This window comes from Sapajus apella, unplaced genomic scaffold, assembly GCF_009761245.1.
Source record: "Sapajus apella isolate SASKATOON/1434 unplaced genomic scaffold, GSC_monkey_1.0 scaffold1, whole genome shotgun sequence".
Lineage (NCBI taxonomy): Eukaryota > Metazoa > Chordata > Mammalia > Primates > Cebidae > Sapajus > Sapajus apella.
This window is the reverse complement of record NW_022436941.1, coordinates 59,932,133-59,949,988: the sequence shown is the minus strand read 5'-3', so window position 1 is coordinate 59,949,988 and position 17,856 is coordinate 59,932,133. Positions and strand designations below refer to the sequence as shown.

Genomic DNA, 17,856 nt, shown 5'->3' with positions numbered 1-17,856 from the left:
AAGGTAGGCAGAGGAATGACTGCTCTCCTGTCTTTGTTCTGCACCTGGGAAGATATGCTTGCAATGGGCATTGTCAGTGTGAAATGTAACAGACTGCAAGTCCATGGACAGGGAGCTAGACTTAGATCACAGACCTAAAGTTACAGTTAACATGTCCTTTTTATGGGAAGATACACAGCTTGAAAGGTTAAGGGGCCAGCAGAGAATTTACTTAGGAGCAATTTGAGGGTAGACATCCGGGATGCATGAGGCCTTCTGCCTTCTACAGAGGTCTAGCTAATGTCTAGCGCTTTGACACAAGGTTGGGAAGTCACAGCTATCTACAGGGGGGTGGGGGGCAGCAGTGTCACATGACTGTCTCCAGGCTTAACTCTCCTTTTGGTAGAATGAGTTTGAGTAGTCCTGAAATGCTTTATTTCCTTTAGCTACCTACAGACTTTATTCTGGCTTCTCCATTTTGACTGTGGACCACCCTGTATCAGTTTTTGGCAGGATGAAAAAGTGGCTCTTCACGGGGCTTCTCCAAGTTTTCTCCATAAACATGGAACCCTGACGGGCATAGTCTCTACTGGAAAGTACTGCCGGGTGAGGTGGCTCACACCTATAATCCCGGCACTTTGGGAGGCCCAGGCGGGCGGATCTCTTGAGGCTAGGAGTTCAAGACCAGCCTGGGCAACACGGCAAAACCTCATCTCTACAAAAAAAAAGAAAACTTAGCTGGGTGTGGTGGCACATACTTATAGTCCCAGCCACTTGGGAGACTAAGGTGGGGGGATCACCTGAGCCCGGGGGGTTGAAGGCTGCTATGAGCCATGATTGTACTACCGCATTCCAGCCTGGGCAAGAGGGAGACCCTGTTTAAATTTTTTTAAATAATAATAAACTTTTTTTTTTTTTTTTTTTTTGAGACGGAGTCTTGCTTTGTCACCAGGCTGGAGCGCAGTGGCGCAATCTCGGGTCACTGCAACCTCCACCTCCTGGGTTCAAGCAATTCTCCTGCCTCAGCCTCCCAAGTAGCTGGGACCACAGGTGTGTGTCATCACACCTGGCTAATGTTTTTGTATTTTTAGTAGAGACGGGGTTTCACTGTTGGCCAGGATGGTCTCGATCTCTTGACCTCGTGATCCACCCACCTTGGCCTCCCAAAGTGCTGGGATTACAGGCGTGAGCCACCACGTCCAGCCAATAATAAACTTTTAAAAACAAAGTGTTGCCAGCAGCTCTTGTGGATGGCTTCTTCTTAGGGAGAAAAGAGGATCAGCTTTACTCAGAGCCAGAATGGCTGACTTCAGCTCTTTATTCCCTGTACTAAAGAAGAGGACCTGTAACTGCACTGCTTCTCTAAAATAGTGAAGAAAAATTTGACATTAAAAAAAGTTAGATAGGAATAAGTTCTGGTGATCAGTTACATGGTAGGGTGATGATGGTTAGCAGTAAGGTATTGTATATTATAAGACAGCTAGGAGAGGCTTTTGAAGGTTCTCAACACAAAGAAATGATACAGCCTGGTCAACACAGCAAGACCCATCTACAACAACCAAAAACCAAACCAAAACAAAAAACACAAAAAATTAGCAGGGCATGCTAATTCGCCAGCTTTTTGGGAGGCTGAGGCAGGAGGATGTCTCAAGCCTAGGAGTTCAAGGCTGCAGTGAGGTATGACTATGCCACAGAGTGAGACCCTGTCTCTTTAAAAACAGAGAGAAAAAAAAAAGGGAAGAAAGAAAAAGATGATAAATCCACGAGGTAATGAATAGCCAACTGACTTGATTTGATTACTACATGACATATATGTATCAAAACATCAAAATGTACCCTATAAATACGTGCAATTTTAACATGCCAATTAAAAAAAAAGGAGAATAAAATAAGTCAGGAAAAGAGTAATGGGGTGTACAATTTAAAAAACTAACTAAATGAGCTGGATGCAGTGGCTCATGCCTGTACTCCCAACATTTGGGAGGCCGAGGCAGGCAGATCACCTGAGGTAAGGAGTTCAAGACCAGCCTGACCAAGACGGTGAATCCGTCTCTACTCAAAACACAGAAACTAGTCAGGCACAGTGGTGGACACTTGTTATCCCAGCTACTTGGCAGGCTGGGGCAAGAGAATCACTTAAGCTCTGGAGGTGGAGGTTGCAGTGAGCCAAGATTATGCCGCTGCACTCCAGCCTGGGCAACGAGAGCAAGATTCTGTCTCTATTAATAAAAAATAAGAGAAATAAGTGGTGATTTAAATCTATAGAAATTGTTCAGAACAAGGCTGGGCTTGGTGGCTTACACCTGTAATCCCAGCACTTTGGGAGGTCAAGGCGGGCAGATCACATGAGGCTAGCGGTTTGAGACCAGCCTGGCCAACAGGGTGAAACCCTGTCTCCACCAAAAATACAAAAATTAGCCAGGCATGGTGGTACATGCCTGTAATCCCAGCTACTTGGGTGGCTGAATCGCTTTGACCCCAGAGGCAAAGGTTGCAGTGAGCCCAGATCATGCCACTGCACTCCAGCCTGGGCAACAGAGCAAGACCCTATCTCATACACACAAAAAGAAATTGTTTAGAACAAAGAAAAGTATCTATAACTGCTAAATGAAGAGGACAGGAGAACAGGGAGAATGAATTGAATGAATCATTGTCATCTGCCTTATGATTAAATGTTCTTTGTAACCATATTCTCCCAAACCTCACAGAAAAGGCAACTTGCTTTTTGCCCTCACAAAACCGGAAAGTGTTCAAGCAACGCAGCTAAAATGTTTTAATGACGAAAAAGTTCCTGCAGCCAGAAACAAAGAAAATAGGGAGGAAAGGCCAAAATGATAATGACCGTCATATTCCTGAAACTCTGCCAGACAAGACATTCCAATGACCTCAGAATTATTCTAACATAAAAGGCACACAAAGGAAATGAGAGAAAATGGGATTTTACAAAGGGAAAAAAAAAACAAAAACAAGAGCAAATAATAATCAATGATGGGGAGACAGCATAAATTATGTATAAAAGGTAAACACTGCTGACTAGCTTGTGGGTGGGAGAGGACCAACGCTTTTCTTCACTAGTCTTTTCAGTTATGTTATTAGAATACGAAGGACTTTCTTAATTTATGTTTACAGTTTGTCCCAAAATTAAGTCTTCAACCCTAACCTTTCCCCTGAACTTCACTTATATTATCCAGTTGCTCATTTAATGTCTCCACTCGAAGGTCTAACTGGCATTTCAAACTCAGCACATCCAGGCTGAGGCTACTTCCTGATATTCACACCCCCATTCCTCCATCCCCCAAACCTGCTATTGTGCAATCATTCCAACCTCAGAAAACGCAATTCCATCTTCCTATTGTTGGAGAAAGGGGGAGGGGGAGGGGGAGGGGAGGGGAAGGGAAAGAAGGAAAAAGGAAGGAAGGGAAGAAGGAAAGAAGGAAGGAAGGAAGGGAGGGAGGGAGGGAGGGAGGGAGATGAAAAGAAGAACTGCAGTCACTCTGGAAGCCTCTTGCTTCTCTCCCCTGCCCCACCCACCTCCACCCAGAGCCAGCTTCAGAACAGGAGGATCCAGCTCCTGCTACCACTTAATTCCAGACTATGCCTCCTTCACCTGGATTGTCTCCCCCTGACCTCCTTATTTGCACCTCTGACTCCTTCTCACCTGTCATGACTTAAAACAGATTATATTCTTTCCTTTCTAAGGCCCTCTGGTGCTCTCCCATCACACTAAAAATCCAAAGAAAGTCTTTACACTTGGCACCTAAAGCCCTTTGTTTCAATTCTGATAGAGAATTGGCACTGCAAACCACAAAACTTGAGCTAAAAAGGAAAAAAGAACACACCAGTTAGTTCAAACAGATTATTTAAGTGTGAAAACTGAAGTCAGAGGGGCCAACTGATGTGCCCTATAGTGAAACAGCAAACATAAAAGGGGCACTGAAGCGGAACACAATGCCATCCCAGCACTTTGGGAGGCCAAGGTAGAAGGATCTCTTCATCTCAGGACTTCAAGATCAGCCTGGGCAACATAGCGAAACCCCATCCCTACGAAAGAAAAAGGAAAGAAAGAAGAAAGTAAGAAAAAGAAGGAAAGAAGCAAAGAAGGAAGGAAGGAAGGAGGAAGAAGGAAGGAGGGAAGGAAGGAAGGAAGGAAGGAAGGAAGGAAGGAAGGAAGGAAGGAAGGAAGGACGGACGGACGGAAGGAAGGAAGGAAGGAAGGAAGAAAATAAATTAGCCAAGTGTGGTGCCACGTGCCTGTAGTCCCAGCTGCTTGGGGGGCTGAGGTGGGACAATTACTTAAGCCTGGGAAACTGAAGCTGCAGTGAGCATCACACAACTGCACTCCAGCCTGGATGACAAAGGTGAGATCCCATCTCAAAAACAAAAAAAAAGGAAAAAGAAAAGAAAGGGGAACGAAGTCTGCATCTCCTGGTTTCTTGGTCATGGCCTTTCTAGCCAACTGTTTTTAAGATCATCTCCTTCTCAAGATGTTTACAAAGAGATAAATGAAAAAGGGAAGAAAAGGTACTTTAGTGTTCCATCAAGAGCCATGAGCACGTTTTCTACATTCTTATAAGCAAGATTCTGTTAAAAAAACAGCAAAAAACTACCAAATTTAAAGGAAAATAGTGAGCTTTCTAGCTCATTTCTAATTTTAGACAAACAACTATAAACAAATTGACAACAGGGATTTTTGTTGGCATATAGGCCTCAAAGCTTGGATAACAGCAACACTATTTGCTGCAGAGCTTTTAAGTAATTCTAACTGAGTTTCTGAAAGTTTTTAAAGCAACCAAACTTTTCCAAACTGCATGCTAAAACTTGGCATCAATAATTAGTCCTAGCAAATGGATTCAGAATCAATCAAAACATTGAAGTCAGAGTGAAGAAGCACAAGTGTTCTCACGGGGACTTACCATTTAATGGGCAGATCAGGTACTAAGGATGAAAACTGCTATTGTTTTACCAGGAAGTTCCCTATTTGAAGTACACTTGTGAAAATTTTAGGATGATGAATTTATTTTCTAATAAAAAATTCCAATTGAAAGCACATTCAGAATAATCATGGAAAGAGTGATATTTAATCAATTAAAATTCAATTCCAACTTCTTGTATTTCTTCTGGACTACTGAGAAAACAGGGTCCCGTACAATTACAGTCACACATTTGGCTCATCTTTAAGAAAACTCTGCTACCTCGAAACAAGATCCAGTGGACACCATAACATAAATTACTGGATCTCACAGATAACTCAAAATGCATACCCTGTACAATAACTTACACAACAGCACAACTCAAACCCAGAAATCTGTATAAGCATAGGGATCAGGACCTTAAAACATAGCCACGCATATCTGCAGGGCTACCTGTATGACTATGCAGTGTTCTGCAAACCATTTCAAAATTGTTCATATTTGGCCATGCTTAATCCAGTATTTACCAAAGAGTAAAATGACTAACTCTATCTTCCCACTTATGTATCCCCCTAGCAACAGCTGTACCTCATGAATTGATCCTTACAACCAAAAGAAAACAACAACTACCAAGTTGAACGGCATATTCAGAATAAAAAATATTCAGAGTATTTGGACAGTACATTTTGTTTTGTCCATGGTAAAAACAAACTTCACGTTCACATGGCACGATTTTTAAAATTTCAGTATAATAAAATAACTCCTATAAAATATGCAAAATAACAAAAGCCTTATTGGGTACAATAGGTAGTTGTTTTCATTCATATTTTATAAGTAAAGAAAGTTAGGTGGAAAGCAGTTAAGTGCTTTGTCCAGAATCACAAAGTGGGTCAATTTGGCCTTAGAACTCAAGGGCTGGACCCTTCTCAAGTTGTCATTTTCTCAATGTGGCTTAGCAAGAAATAAAACTAGCTATTAGTAGCTGGGCCTCTCCCACTTGGCCCAGGATATGAATTCAATTTCCAAGGCACTTAGAAAGAGTCTACCTTTTTCAAAGACAGGATGGCTTTCTAAGGTAGGACAACATATCTCCCTAATGAAGAAGTCCTTTTTCCCCTCTTGGGAAGACGAAAAGAAACAAACAAACAAACAAAACTCTTTTTTGTTGAGACAGGGTCTTGATCTGTTACTCGGGGTGGGGTGCAGTTGTGTGACCTCAGCTCACCAAACCCTTGACCTACCAGACTCAAGCAATCCTCCCACCTCAGCCTCCCAAGCAGCTGGGATTATAGGCACGTGCTACCATGCCCGGCTAATTTTTCATAGTCAAAAGGTCTTAGTATGTTGCCCATGCTGGTCTCAAACTCCTGGGCTCAAGTAATCCTCCCGCTTTGCCCTCCTGAAAGTTCTGGAAGTACAGGCACAAGCCACCATGGCTGGTCCAAAAATTTTTTTAAAGGAGTGCAACTATTCCATCTCATACTCTGCAGATGAATCTCCAGCTCCAAAGTTTGAGTTTTGTGTTCACTTTTTAATTTTGTTTTAAATTTCATGAAGATGGGAGACTATGAGGAAGGCTACCCAACTTTTTAGCCACCTCCAAAACCTGAGACTGACAGGTACGAGTAGGGGGTTGAGTGTGGTTAATTCATACCACTGGTTGACTCAGAGCCCAAATGAGGGAGTAGGGGCAGGGGGTCAAAAAGTGAGAAGTAAATGAAGGAGAGAAGTAAATGAAGAGGTACAAAAAAAAGCAGGCAGAAAGGGAAAGTGACAGCAAACATTATATTTGGTGTAAACAAAGATGCAAATCCCTAGCGATGCAATTGAGTACAGCCTTTATCAAAACTGGGCACTTTCTGTGTGTCAATAGGAAGCTTTCCACAAAGGCACACACACCAGTTCTTGTTCCACTTATGTGCAAATTCCACAAGCAGGAGGAGCTGGATGCCGATAAAGAGGAAGCCTCCGATGGCTCCCACGTAGCGCCAGGCTGCAAAAGACCATGAAGAACACAATGAGGCAACATTTCCTTGTATTTCACTAAAAAGAGAATAACCACAGATGATTTTTACTAGATGATAAGTGTACCTAACACACTTAATTCCCACACAACCATATAAGACATGGATTACTATCATAAATGTCACCCACTTTACAGAAGAGAAAAATTGAGAATCAATGTAGGTTGACAGCATCTCAGTAAGTAAATGGCATAGTTGGGATCTGAACACAGGCAGTCTGACCCTGAAGTATCCATGCTTAACCTCCATGCTACATCTGCCAGGTATCCTAACAGATGCCCTAATTCACAAAATCCACAATGAACCACAACTTAAAATCAAACATATATTGCCAGAAAAATCAAAGGTTCAAATTTTATTGGGTAAAAAGTCAACAACGACCAGTAAGGAAACAAGCTTCAGACAGGGGGACAAGAACTTGGCTCTACTTCTAGCTCTGCCACAAAGATGCCGTTACCGTGACTAAACCACATCACGTGGTTTCTAGCTTGTCCGTAAAAATCACTGAGCTAGAGCTGGGTGCAGTGGCTCACGCCTGAAATCCTAGCACTTTGGGAAGCTAAGGTGAGCGGATCACTTGAGGGCAGGAGTTCAAAACCAGCCTGGCCAACATGGCGAAACCCTGTCTCTACTAAAAAAAAAAAAAAAAAAAAAATTTGCCAGGCATGGTGGCAGGCACCTGTAATCTCAGCTACTCAGGAGGCTAAGGCAGGATTCAAGAATCGCTTGAACCTGGGTGGTAGAGGTTGCAGTGAGTCGAGATGACACCACTGCACTCCAGCCTGGGCGACAGAGCAAGACTCTGTCTCCAAAAGAAAAAAGACTGAGCTGGACCAGAGGGTTTCTAGGTCTCTTCTCCCTCTAAATATACATTCTAATACATAAAAGGATCTCTGTGGAAAATCTGAAAACTTTTAACATCATTTTAGGTAAAAGCAAGACTTAGGGAGTATATGAAAAACAAATATGACCCTAAATAACTAGGTAGGCTCTGACACATAGCTATATGAAAGATTATGGCTGTTCCTTATAAACTGATACAATCTAGGGGTTTTGTTTAGTTTTTGAGACAAAGTCCCACTCTGTCGCCCAAGTTGGAGTGCAGTGGTGCAATCTCAGCTCACTGCAACCTCCACCTTCTGGGTTCAGGCAATTCTCGTGTCTCAGCCTCCAGAGTAGCTGAGATTACAGGCACAGACCACCACAACCAGTTAATTTTTATATTTTTAGTAGAAACAAGGTTTCTCCCTGTTGGTCAGGTTGGTCTCAAACTCCCGGCCTCAAGTGATCCATGCGCCTCAGCCTCCAAAATGCTGAGATTACAGGTGAGAGCCACCACTCCTGGCCTAAATGTTTTTAGTACCTTACTTGGGAAAGTGAATCCATTTGGGTTGAACAAAATGCCTGAACCAGTGAAATTCAGGTTTTTCCCTTCACTCATATGAAAAAGGACTCCCTGTTTCAGCTATGATTAAAGGCTTCATATTAATGAATTGTAGCAGGTTCTAGCAATAAAGAATATAATTCAATGTTACAGAGCTTCACATAAGGTAAGTTTAAAACCAGACTGAAGGATGCTTTTCCTGTCCCACTATCGCTGTAGTAGACACTGCGCTCCCTGTTGCTGGGTTTTCTGTGCAGTGCTTGGAAAGAACAAGGTCTCACCCAGGCTAGCAGAGTATCAAAGTCCTCTTTGGAGAGGGGAGGTAGAGAGGCAATGGCGGAGAAAGTATGGGCAGGTAAGACAGGAATTTCTTCTGAAGCCAAAAGAAAATCAGTAACTCAAACTATCAAAGGTACTTTGGACAGTGATTCTGAGCAATTTGACAAAATGGATAAAAACAAAATAAACAGGTACCCAAAATACCCCATTAGTACCGTTCAGAAAGGTGTCCTGATCTGGAATGAAGAAAGCTCCTGAGCACATGGCCCCCAGCAGCAGAAGTTTAAAGAACCAAAAGCTAGAAGGCGGGGGGAAAAAAGAGGAAATGTATTTAAATGACATTCAACAAGGACAAAGGACTTCTTAGAAAGTGGGCATGTGAGTCCATGATTCTGCCATTGGCCAATGTTCTCTCCTAATCGAGGGGAAGTAATTGAGTGACTTGAAGAATACCTTTTCCCATAATTACACAGACTCAGTGCAGCCTCCAATTGTGCAAAACACCATTTCATTGCAGGGGTGGAAATGACCTGGGAAAAGGTCTTGGAACAAGAAATAAACTCTTTGTCTTGACTAAATTTCACATCATGGTGCCAGGTGTTAAAATAAGATTCTAGCTTTTAGGCAACCATGTGGATAACAAGTATCAGTTCCATCTTCCCCTAAATCAACTATTTCAACTAGAAGAAGAGTAGTCACAGTGTCCGGTGGATAGAAGGGATCCTGGAATACCGTCTGGAACACAAGAAAGGAGAAAGCAATTCCCAAGAAGACTAAAATACTTACCCATTGTGAATACGAGCTCTACAACTTTTGCTATTGTCGATTTTCAAGGTCAGTAGACAGAAGATAAAGAAGAAACAAGCCATTCCAAAACAGACTCTATATACAGCAGAATATCCCACCAGCTTCTCACAGGTGTCACCAGCTTTAATGCCTTTACACATTTCTTCAAAAAAAGGGATCTGAGGAGAAAGTTTAGAAAAGTCGTCTGTTAGAACTGAGTGAGGGGGGACTGTCATGGAGTGTTCATTCAGGTGACCACTCAGCATCCACTTGGAAATGGATTGCGTGCATAAAGAAACACATAGAGGAAGGGAATCTATCTTCTAAAGAGATATTTTTCTAATTTTCTCTGAATCTTTTTTTAAAAGATACAGTGATCATAAAGTAACAGTCAGCCTTTACTTGCCCTAAATGACTTCTGAAATCCAACAACAGATTTTATGAAAATTACCTGCCCCAACCCCGCCTTCCCAAAATGAGACAAGGTCTCACTCTGTTGCCCGGGCTGGAGTGTAGTGGCATAATCACGACTCACTGCAGCCTCGATCTTCCAGGCTCAGGCAATCCTCTTGCCTCAGCCTTCCAAGCAGCTAGGACTATAGGCACGCACAACCATGCCCAGCTAATTTTTATATTTTTTTGTAGAGTGGGGTTTCATCATGTTGCCCAGACTGGTCTTGAATTCCTGAGCTCAAGCAATCCACCAGCCTTAACATCCCAAAGTGCTGGGATTATAGGCATGAACCACTGCACCCAGCCAAAAATCCCATTTCAATACATGGATATATTTTTGTTGATGTGTATACATATATAGAAATAAAAAATCAGAGACTTCTTTTACTATCTCCCCCAAATGTCACTCCCCTCCCTCAAAAGAGTAAACAATTTGGTGGCTAGAGTATTTATATTAATTCCCATAAATGTGCGTGTATACATACATACAACACATCCACATATACATACACAACACACATACACACAGTCATATCGTACTATACATATAATACATATATTAAAAAAGCTCCTTAAAATAAAACATTGTATGTAATGTTCTACAATATTTTTTCCCAATTAACAATAAGCCAGCCCAAGCATAGTAACCCATCCCTGTAATCCCAGCACTTTGGGAGGACTAGGTGGATGGATCACCTGAGATCAGGAGTTTGAGACCAGCCTGGCCAACATGGTAAAACCCCATTTCTAATAAAAAATACAGCCCTTAGCTGGGTGTAGTGGCACATGCCTGTAATCCCAGTTACTAGGGAGGCGGAACTGCTTGAACCTGGGAGGCGGAGGTTGCAGTGAGCCAAGATCACGCCAAGATACTCTGGGCAACAGGGTGAGACTCTGCCTCAAAAAAAATAAATAAATAAAAATAAGATCACTTGGAAAGATGGCCGACTAGGAACAGCTCAGGATTGCAGCTCCCAGTGGAAGTGCAGAGAGTGAGTGGATGCCGCATTTCCAGATGGATTTTTATTGCCCAGAGACCAGGAGATTCCCAGGCGGAGGAGGCCCACAGGTTGCCAGCACGGCTGTTTTGGCCCCCGCAGCTGCTTTGCCCGAGCCCTGGCACGGCGGTTCTCTGTACAAAAGACACTGGTCCGGGTGCCCTCTTAGCTAGCGACTGGAGCCCTGAGACGGCAGAGTCACCCATTCATCTGAAATAGCGAGCCAGGCCAGGAGATTCCTAGGCAAAAACACCGCCAGGAATCTCAGCGTCACTGTTTCAGCCGGCTCAGTGAGTCGCAGCACGGGAGATCCCGGCGCCTTTTCAACAGGCGACAGGAACACTGGGAGAGTCGACCGTTCAACAACAACAACAAAAAAAGACTCTGAGTCAGGGAGCCAGGTGATCAGGCTCGGCTGGTCCCACCCCCACCCCTCCCCCCCACACACAAAAAAACAGTAATTGAAAACGCTCTGGGTTGAGAGTTTCACAGCTAGCACAGCTGAACCCGGGAGGGTCAGGCTCTGTAGGGGAGGGGCATCCGCCATTACTGAGACACTCCACCACTACAGAGGCAGTCTGACCATCGCTGAGGCAGCCCACCATTGCCAAGGCAACCCACCACTACAGAGAGAGTCCGCCATAACAGAGGCGGGCCACCATCGCCAAGGCAGTTCTAACTACACCCATATAAACAGGACTGCAAGGAAGATCACGCAGCAGCTGGGCGGAGCCCACAGCAGCTCAGCAAAGCCTCTGCAGGCAGACAGTGACTAGGCTGCCTCCTCGCTGGGCAGAGCAGCCCTGAAAGAAAAAAAAAAAGGCAGCAGCACAACGGAAACTCATAAATAAAGCCCAAACTCCCTGGGACAGAGCACCTGGGGAAAAAAAAAAAAAAGGGAGTTTATGAGCTCTGCTGCAGCAGACCACCTAAACGTGCCTGCCCAGTAACTCTGAATGAACAACGGAGCTCATAGCTCAGGACCTGAGCTCCAATAAAGAACAGACTGTCTCCTCAAGCAGCTCCCTGATGCCCATATATCCAAAGAGTCACCTCATAAAGGAGAGAACAGACTGACATTTGGCAGGCATCCTTCTGGGACAAAGATAGCAAAAGAGGAAACTGGTAGCAACCCTTACTGTTCTGCAGCTGCTGCAGGTGATCCCCCGCAAGCAGGGCCTGGAGTGGACCTCAGCAGTCCTACAGCAGAGGGGCCAGACTGTTAGAAGGAAAGCTAAGAAAAAGAAGTAACTTCAGCATCCACAAAGGAAGTTCACTCAGAGACCCAATCTGAAAGTCAGTAACTACAAAGACAACAGGTGGATAAACCCACAAGATGGGAAGAAACCAGTGCAAAAAGGATGAAAACACCTGAAACCAGAACACCTCTCCTCCTAAAAAGGATCACAACTCCTCACCAGCAAGGGAACAAGACTGGATGGAGAAGGAGTGTGATGAAATGATAGAATCAGACTTCAGAAGGTGGGTAATAAGAAACTACAGTGAGCTAAAAGAACATGTTCTAACCCAATGCAAAGAAACTAAGAACTTAGAAACAAGATTTGATGAAATGCTAATAAGAATGGACAACATAGAGCGGAATATAAGTGAATTGATGGAGCTGAAAAACACAACACGAGAACTTCACAAAGCATGCACAAGTTTCAACAGCTGAACTGACCAAGCTGAAGAAAGGATATCAGAGGTCGAAGATCAACTCAATGAAATAAAACAAGAAGACAAGGTTAGAGAAAAAAGGGTAAAAAGGAATGAACAAAGTCTCCAAGAAATGTGGGACTATGTGAAAAGACCTAATCTACGTCTGACAGGTGTACCTGAATGTGACAAAGAGAATGAATCCAAGCTGGAAAACACTCTTCAGGATATTATCCAGGAAAACTTCCCCAACCTAGCAAGGCAGGCCAATATTCAAGTCCAGGAAACACAGAGAACACCACAAAGATATTCCTCAAGAAGAGCAACCCCAAGGCACATAATCGTCAGATTCACCAGGGTTGAAATGAAGGAGAAAATACTAAGGGCAGCCAGAGAGAAAGGTCGGGTTACCCACAAAGGGAAGCCCATCAGACTCACAGCAGATCTCTCAGCAGAAACCCTACAAGCCAGAGGAGAGTGGGGGCCCATATTCAACATCCTTAAAGAAAAGAACCTTCAACCCAGAATTTTACATCCAGCCAAACTAAGCTTCATAAGCGAAGGAAAAATAAAATCCTTTGCGAACAAGCAAGTACTCAGAGATTTCATCACTACCAGACCTGCTTTACAAGAGCTCCTGAAAGAGGCTCTACACATATAAAGGAACAACCAGTACCAGCCACTCCGAAGCCAAATGGTAAAGAGAATCAACACAATCAAGAATCTGCATCAACTAACGAACAAAACAGCCAGCTAGCATCAAAATGGCAGTATCAAATTCACACATAACAATATTAACCCTAAATGTAAATGGACTAAATGCCCCAATCAAAAGACATAGACTGGCAAATTGGATAAAAAGCCAAAACCCATCAGTGTGCTGTATCCCGGAAACCCATCTCATATGCAAGGATACACAAAGGCTCAAAATAAAGGGATGGAGGAAGATTTACCAAGCAAATGGAGAGCAAAAAAAAGCAGGAGTTGCAATTCTCATCTCTGATAAAATAGACTTTAAAGCAACAAAGATCAAAAGAGACAAAGAAGGACATTACATAATGGTAAAATGATCAATGCAACAAGAAGAGCTAACCATCCTAAATATATACACACCCAATACAGGAGCACCTAGATACATAAGGCAAGTTCTTAGTGACTTACAAAGAGACTTAGACTCCCACACAATAATAGTGGGAGACTTTAACACCCCATTGTCAATATTAGACAGATCAACCAGACAGAAAATTAACAAGGATATCCAGGACCTGAATTCAGACCTGGAACAAGCAAACCTAATAGACATTTACAGAACTCTCCACCCCAAATCCACAGAATATACATCCTTCTCAGCACCATATCACACCTACTCTAAAATTGACCACATAATTGGAAATAAATCACTCCTCAGCAAATGCAAAACAACAGAAATCATAACAAACAGTCTCTCAGACCACAACGCAATCGAGTTAGAACTCAGAATGCAGAAACTAACTCAGAACCGCACAGCTTCATGAAAACTGAACAACAGGCTCTTGAATGTTGACTGGATAAACAATGAAATGAAGGCAGAAATAAAGATGTTCTTCAAAACCAATGAGAACGAAGACACAACATACCAGAATCTCTGGGACACTTTAAAGCAGTCTCTAGAGGAAAATATATAGCAATAAGTGCCCACATGAGAAGCAAGGAGAGATCTAAAATTGAAACCCTAGCATCAAAATTGAAAGAGCTAGAGGAGCAAGATCAAAAAAACTCAAAACCTAGCAGAAGACAGGAAATAACTAAGATCAGAGCAGAACTGAAGGAGATAGAGACACAAAAAACTCTTAAAAAAAAATCAATAAATCCAGGAGCTGGTTTTTCAAAAAGATCAACAAAACAGACAGACCGCTAGCCAGATTAATAAAAAAGAGAGAATAACCAAATTGATGCAATAAAAAACGATAAAGGGGATATCACCACAGATTCCACAGAAGTTCAAACCATCATCAGAGATTATTACAAACAACGCTATGCACATAAACTAGTAAACCTGGAAGAAATGGATAAATTCCTGGACACTTGCCTCCTCTCAAGCCTAAACCAGGAAGAAGTCGAAACCCTGAATAGACCAATAACAAGGTCTGAAGTTGAGGCAGCAATTAAGAGCCTACCACCCAAAAAAAGCCCAGGTCCAGATGGGTTGACAGCCGAATTCTACCAGACATACAAAGAGGAGCTGGTACCATTCCTTCTGAAACTATTCCAAATAATCCAAAAAGAGGGAATCCTTCCTAAATCATTTTATGAGACCAACATCATCCTGATATCAAAACCCGGCAGAGACTCAACAAGAAAAGAAACTTCAGGCCAATATCCATGATGAACATAGACGCAAAAGTATTCAATAAAATACTGACAAGCCGATTGCAACAGCACATCAAAAAGCTTATCCACCATGATCAAGTAGGCTTCATCCCGGGGATGCAAGGCTGGTTCAACATACGCAAGTCTATAAACGTAATTTACCACATAAACAGAACCAAAGACAAAAACCACATGATTACCTCAATTGATGCAGAGAAGGCCTTTGACAAAATTCAACAGCCCTTTATGCTAAAAACCCTCAATAAACTAGGTATTGACAGAACGTATCTCAAAATAATAAAAGCTATTTACGACAAACCAACAGCCAATATCATACTGAATGGGCAAAAACTGGAAGCATTCCCTTTGAAATCTGGCACTAGACAAGGATGCCCTCTCACACCACTCCTATTCAATATAGCACTGGAAGTTCTAGCCAGAGCAATCAGGCAAGAAAAAGAAATAAAGGGTATTCAAATAGGAAAGGAGGAAGTCAAATTATCTCTATTTGCAGATGACATGATTGTATATCTAGAAGACCCCATGGTCTCAGCCCAAAATCTTCTGAAACTGATAAGCAAGTTCAGCAAAGTCTCAGGATACAAAATCGATGTGCAGAAATCACAAGCATTCCTATACACCAATAACAGACTTAAAGAGAGCTAAATCAAGAGCTAACTGCCATTCACAATTGCTACAAAGAGAATAAAATACCTAGGAATACAACTAACAAGGAATGACCTCTTCAAGGAGAAGTACAAGCCACTGCTCAACGAAATAAGAGAGGACACAAACAGATGGAGAAACATTCCATGTTCATGGTTAGGAAGAATCAATATCGTGAAAATAGCCATACTGCCCAAAGTAATTTACAGATTCAATGCTATCCCCATCAAGCTACCAATGACCTTCTTCACAGAACCGGAAAAAACCACCTTAAACTTCATATGGAACCAAAAGAGAGCCCGCATGGCCAAGTCAATTCCAAGCAAAAAGAACAAAGCAGGAGGCATCACACTACTGGACTTCAAACTATACTACAAGGCTACAGTAATCAAAACAGCATGCTACTGGCACCAAAACAGAGATACAGACCAATGGAACAGAACAGAGGCCTCGGAGGCGACGCAACATATCTACAACCATCTGATCTTTGACAAACCAGACAAAAACAAGCAATGGGGAAAAGATTCCCTGTTTAATAAATGGTTTTGGGAAAACTGGCTAGCCATGTGTAGAGAGCAGAAACTGGACCCCTTCCTGATGCCTTACACTAAAATTAACTCCAGATGGATTAAAGACTTAAACATAAGACCTAACACCATAAAAACCCTAGAAGAAAATCTAGGCAAAATCATTCAGGACATAGGCGTAGGCAAGGACTTCATGACCAAAACACCAAAAGCATTGGCAACAAAAGCCAAAATAGACAAATGGTACCTAATCAAACTCCACAGCTTCTGCATGGCAAAAGAAACAGTCATTAGAGTGAATTGGCAATCAACAGAATGGGAAGAAGTTTTTGCAATCTACCCATCTGACAAAGGGCTGATATCCAGAATTTACAAAGAACTAAAACAGATCTACAAGAAAAAAACAAACAAGCCCATTCAAAAGTGGATGAAGGATATGAACAGACACTTTACAAAAGAAGACATACATGAGGCCAACAAACATATGAAAAAATGCTCATCATCACTGGTCATTAGAGAAATGCAAATCAAAACTACATTGAGATACCATCTCACGCCAGTTAGAATGGCGATCATTAAAAAATCTGGAGACAGCAGATGCTGGAGAGGATGTGGAGAAATAGGAACACTTTTACACTGTTGGTGGGAGTGTAAATTAGTTCAGCCGTTGTGGAAGACAGTGTGGCGATTCCTCAAGGACCTAGAAATAGAAATTCCATTTGACCCAGCAATCCAATTATTGGGTATATATCCAAAGGATTATAAATTGTTCTACTATAAGGACACGTGCACACAAATGTTCATTGCAGCACAGTTTACAATAGCAAACACCTGGAACCAACCCAAATGCCCATCGATGATAGACTGGACAGGGAAAATGTGGCACATATACACCATGGAATATTATGCAGCCATCAAAAATGATGAGTTCGTGTCCTTTGTAGGGACATGGATGAACCTGGAAACCATCATTCTCAGCAAACTGACAGAAGAGCAGAAGATCAAACACCGCATGTTCTCACTCATAGGTGGGTGTTGAACAATGAGAACACATGGACACAGGGAGGGGAGCACTACACACTGGGGTCTGTTGGGGGGAAATGGGGGAGGGACGGAGGGGTGGGGAGTTAGGGAGAGATAGCATGGGGAGAAATGCCAGATATAGGTGATGGGGAGGAAGGCAGCAAATCACACTGCCATGTGTGTACCTATGCAACAATCTTGCATGTTCTTCACATGTACCGCAAAAGCTAAAATGCAATAAATAAATAAATAAAAATAAAAAATAAAGTAAATAAATAAATAAACAAAGAACAAGCCATGAAGAATCTTTCCCTATCAATACTAATGTGATGGATTCCCAAAATCCATCACATTCTTTTTCATCACTTATATTGTAGAAAGGCTAGATCAAAATTGATAACCATTCTCACACTGATCTTACTGTTTTTGTTGAGGAGGGTTTTTAAATTCTATTTTGTGTACTTGTTTTTTATTATCACAAACACTGATACAATAAATACTGCTGTTCTTGCCTCTTTGCACCTGTGCCATTATTTATGTAAGACAGACACCTGAGCTAGAAATGGAATTGGTGGTTCAACTAGTCAGGTTGAATTTCCCTCATCCAAAATGCTTGGGACCAGAAGTGTTGTGGAATTTGGAATATTTACACTGTATTACTGGCTAAGCTTTCCTAATCCAAAAATCTAAAATGCTTTGGTGAGCATTGCCTTTGAGCATCATGTTGGCACTTAAAAAGTTTCAAATTTTAGAGTATCTCACATTTCAGATGTTTGGATTAGGAATATTCAACCTGTATCATATTTTTTTTTTTTTTTTTTT

The 17,856-nt window shown here is 42.2% G+C and overlaps 1 protein-coding gene across 2 annotated transcripts in view; it reads right to left on the bottom strand.

Annotated features, from left to right (window-relative positions):
- SERINC5 (serine incorporator 5) overlaps positions 1–17,856 on the bottom strand; it is a 129,998-nt gene that overhangs the window by 28,184 nt on the left and 83,958 nt on the right. For both annotated transcript variants that reach the window (XM_032277285.1, XM_032277287.1), the window contains 3 exons: positions 9,363–9,541; positions 8,792–8,874; positions 6,789–6,882 (listed from right to left, as the gene is read on the bottom strand). In XM_032277285.1, coding sequence (XP_032133176.1) covers positions 6,789–6,882; positions 8,792–8,874; positions 9,363–9,541 — 356 coding nt within the window. The remainder of the gene's footprint in view (positions 1–6,788; positions 6,883–8,791; positions 8,875–9,362; positions 9,542–17,856) is intronic.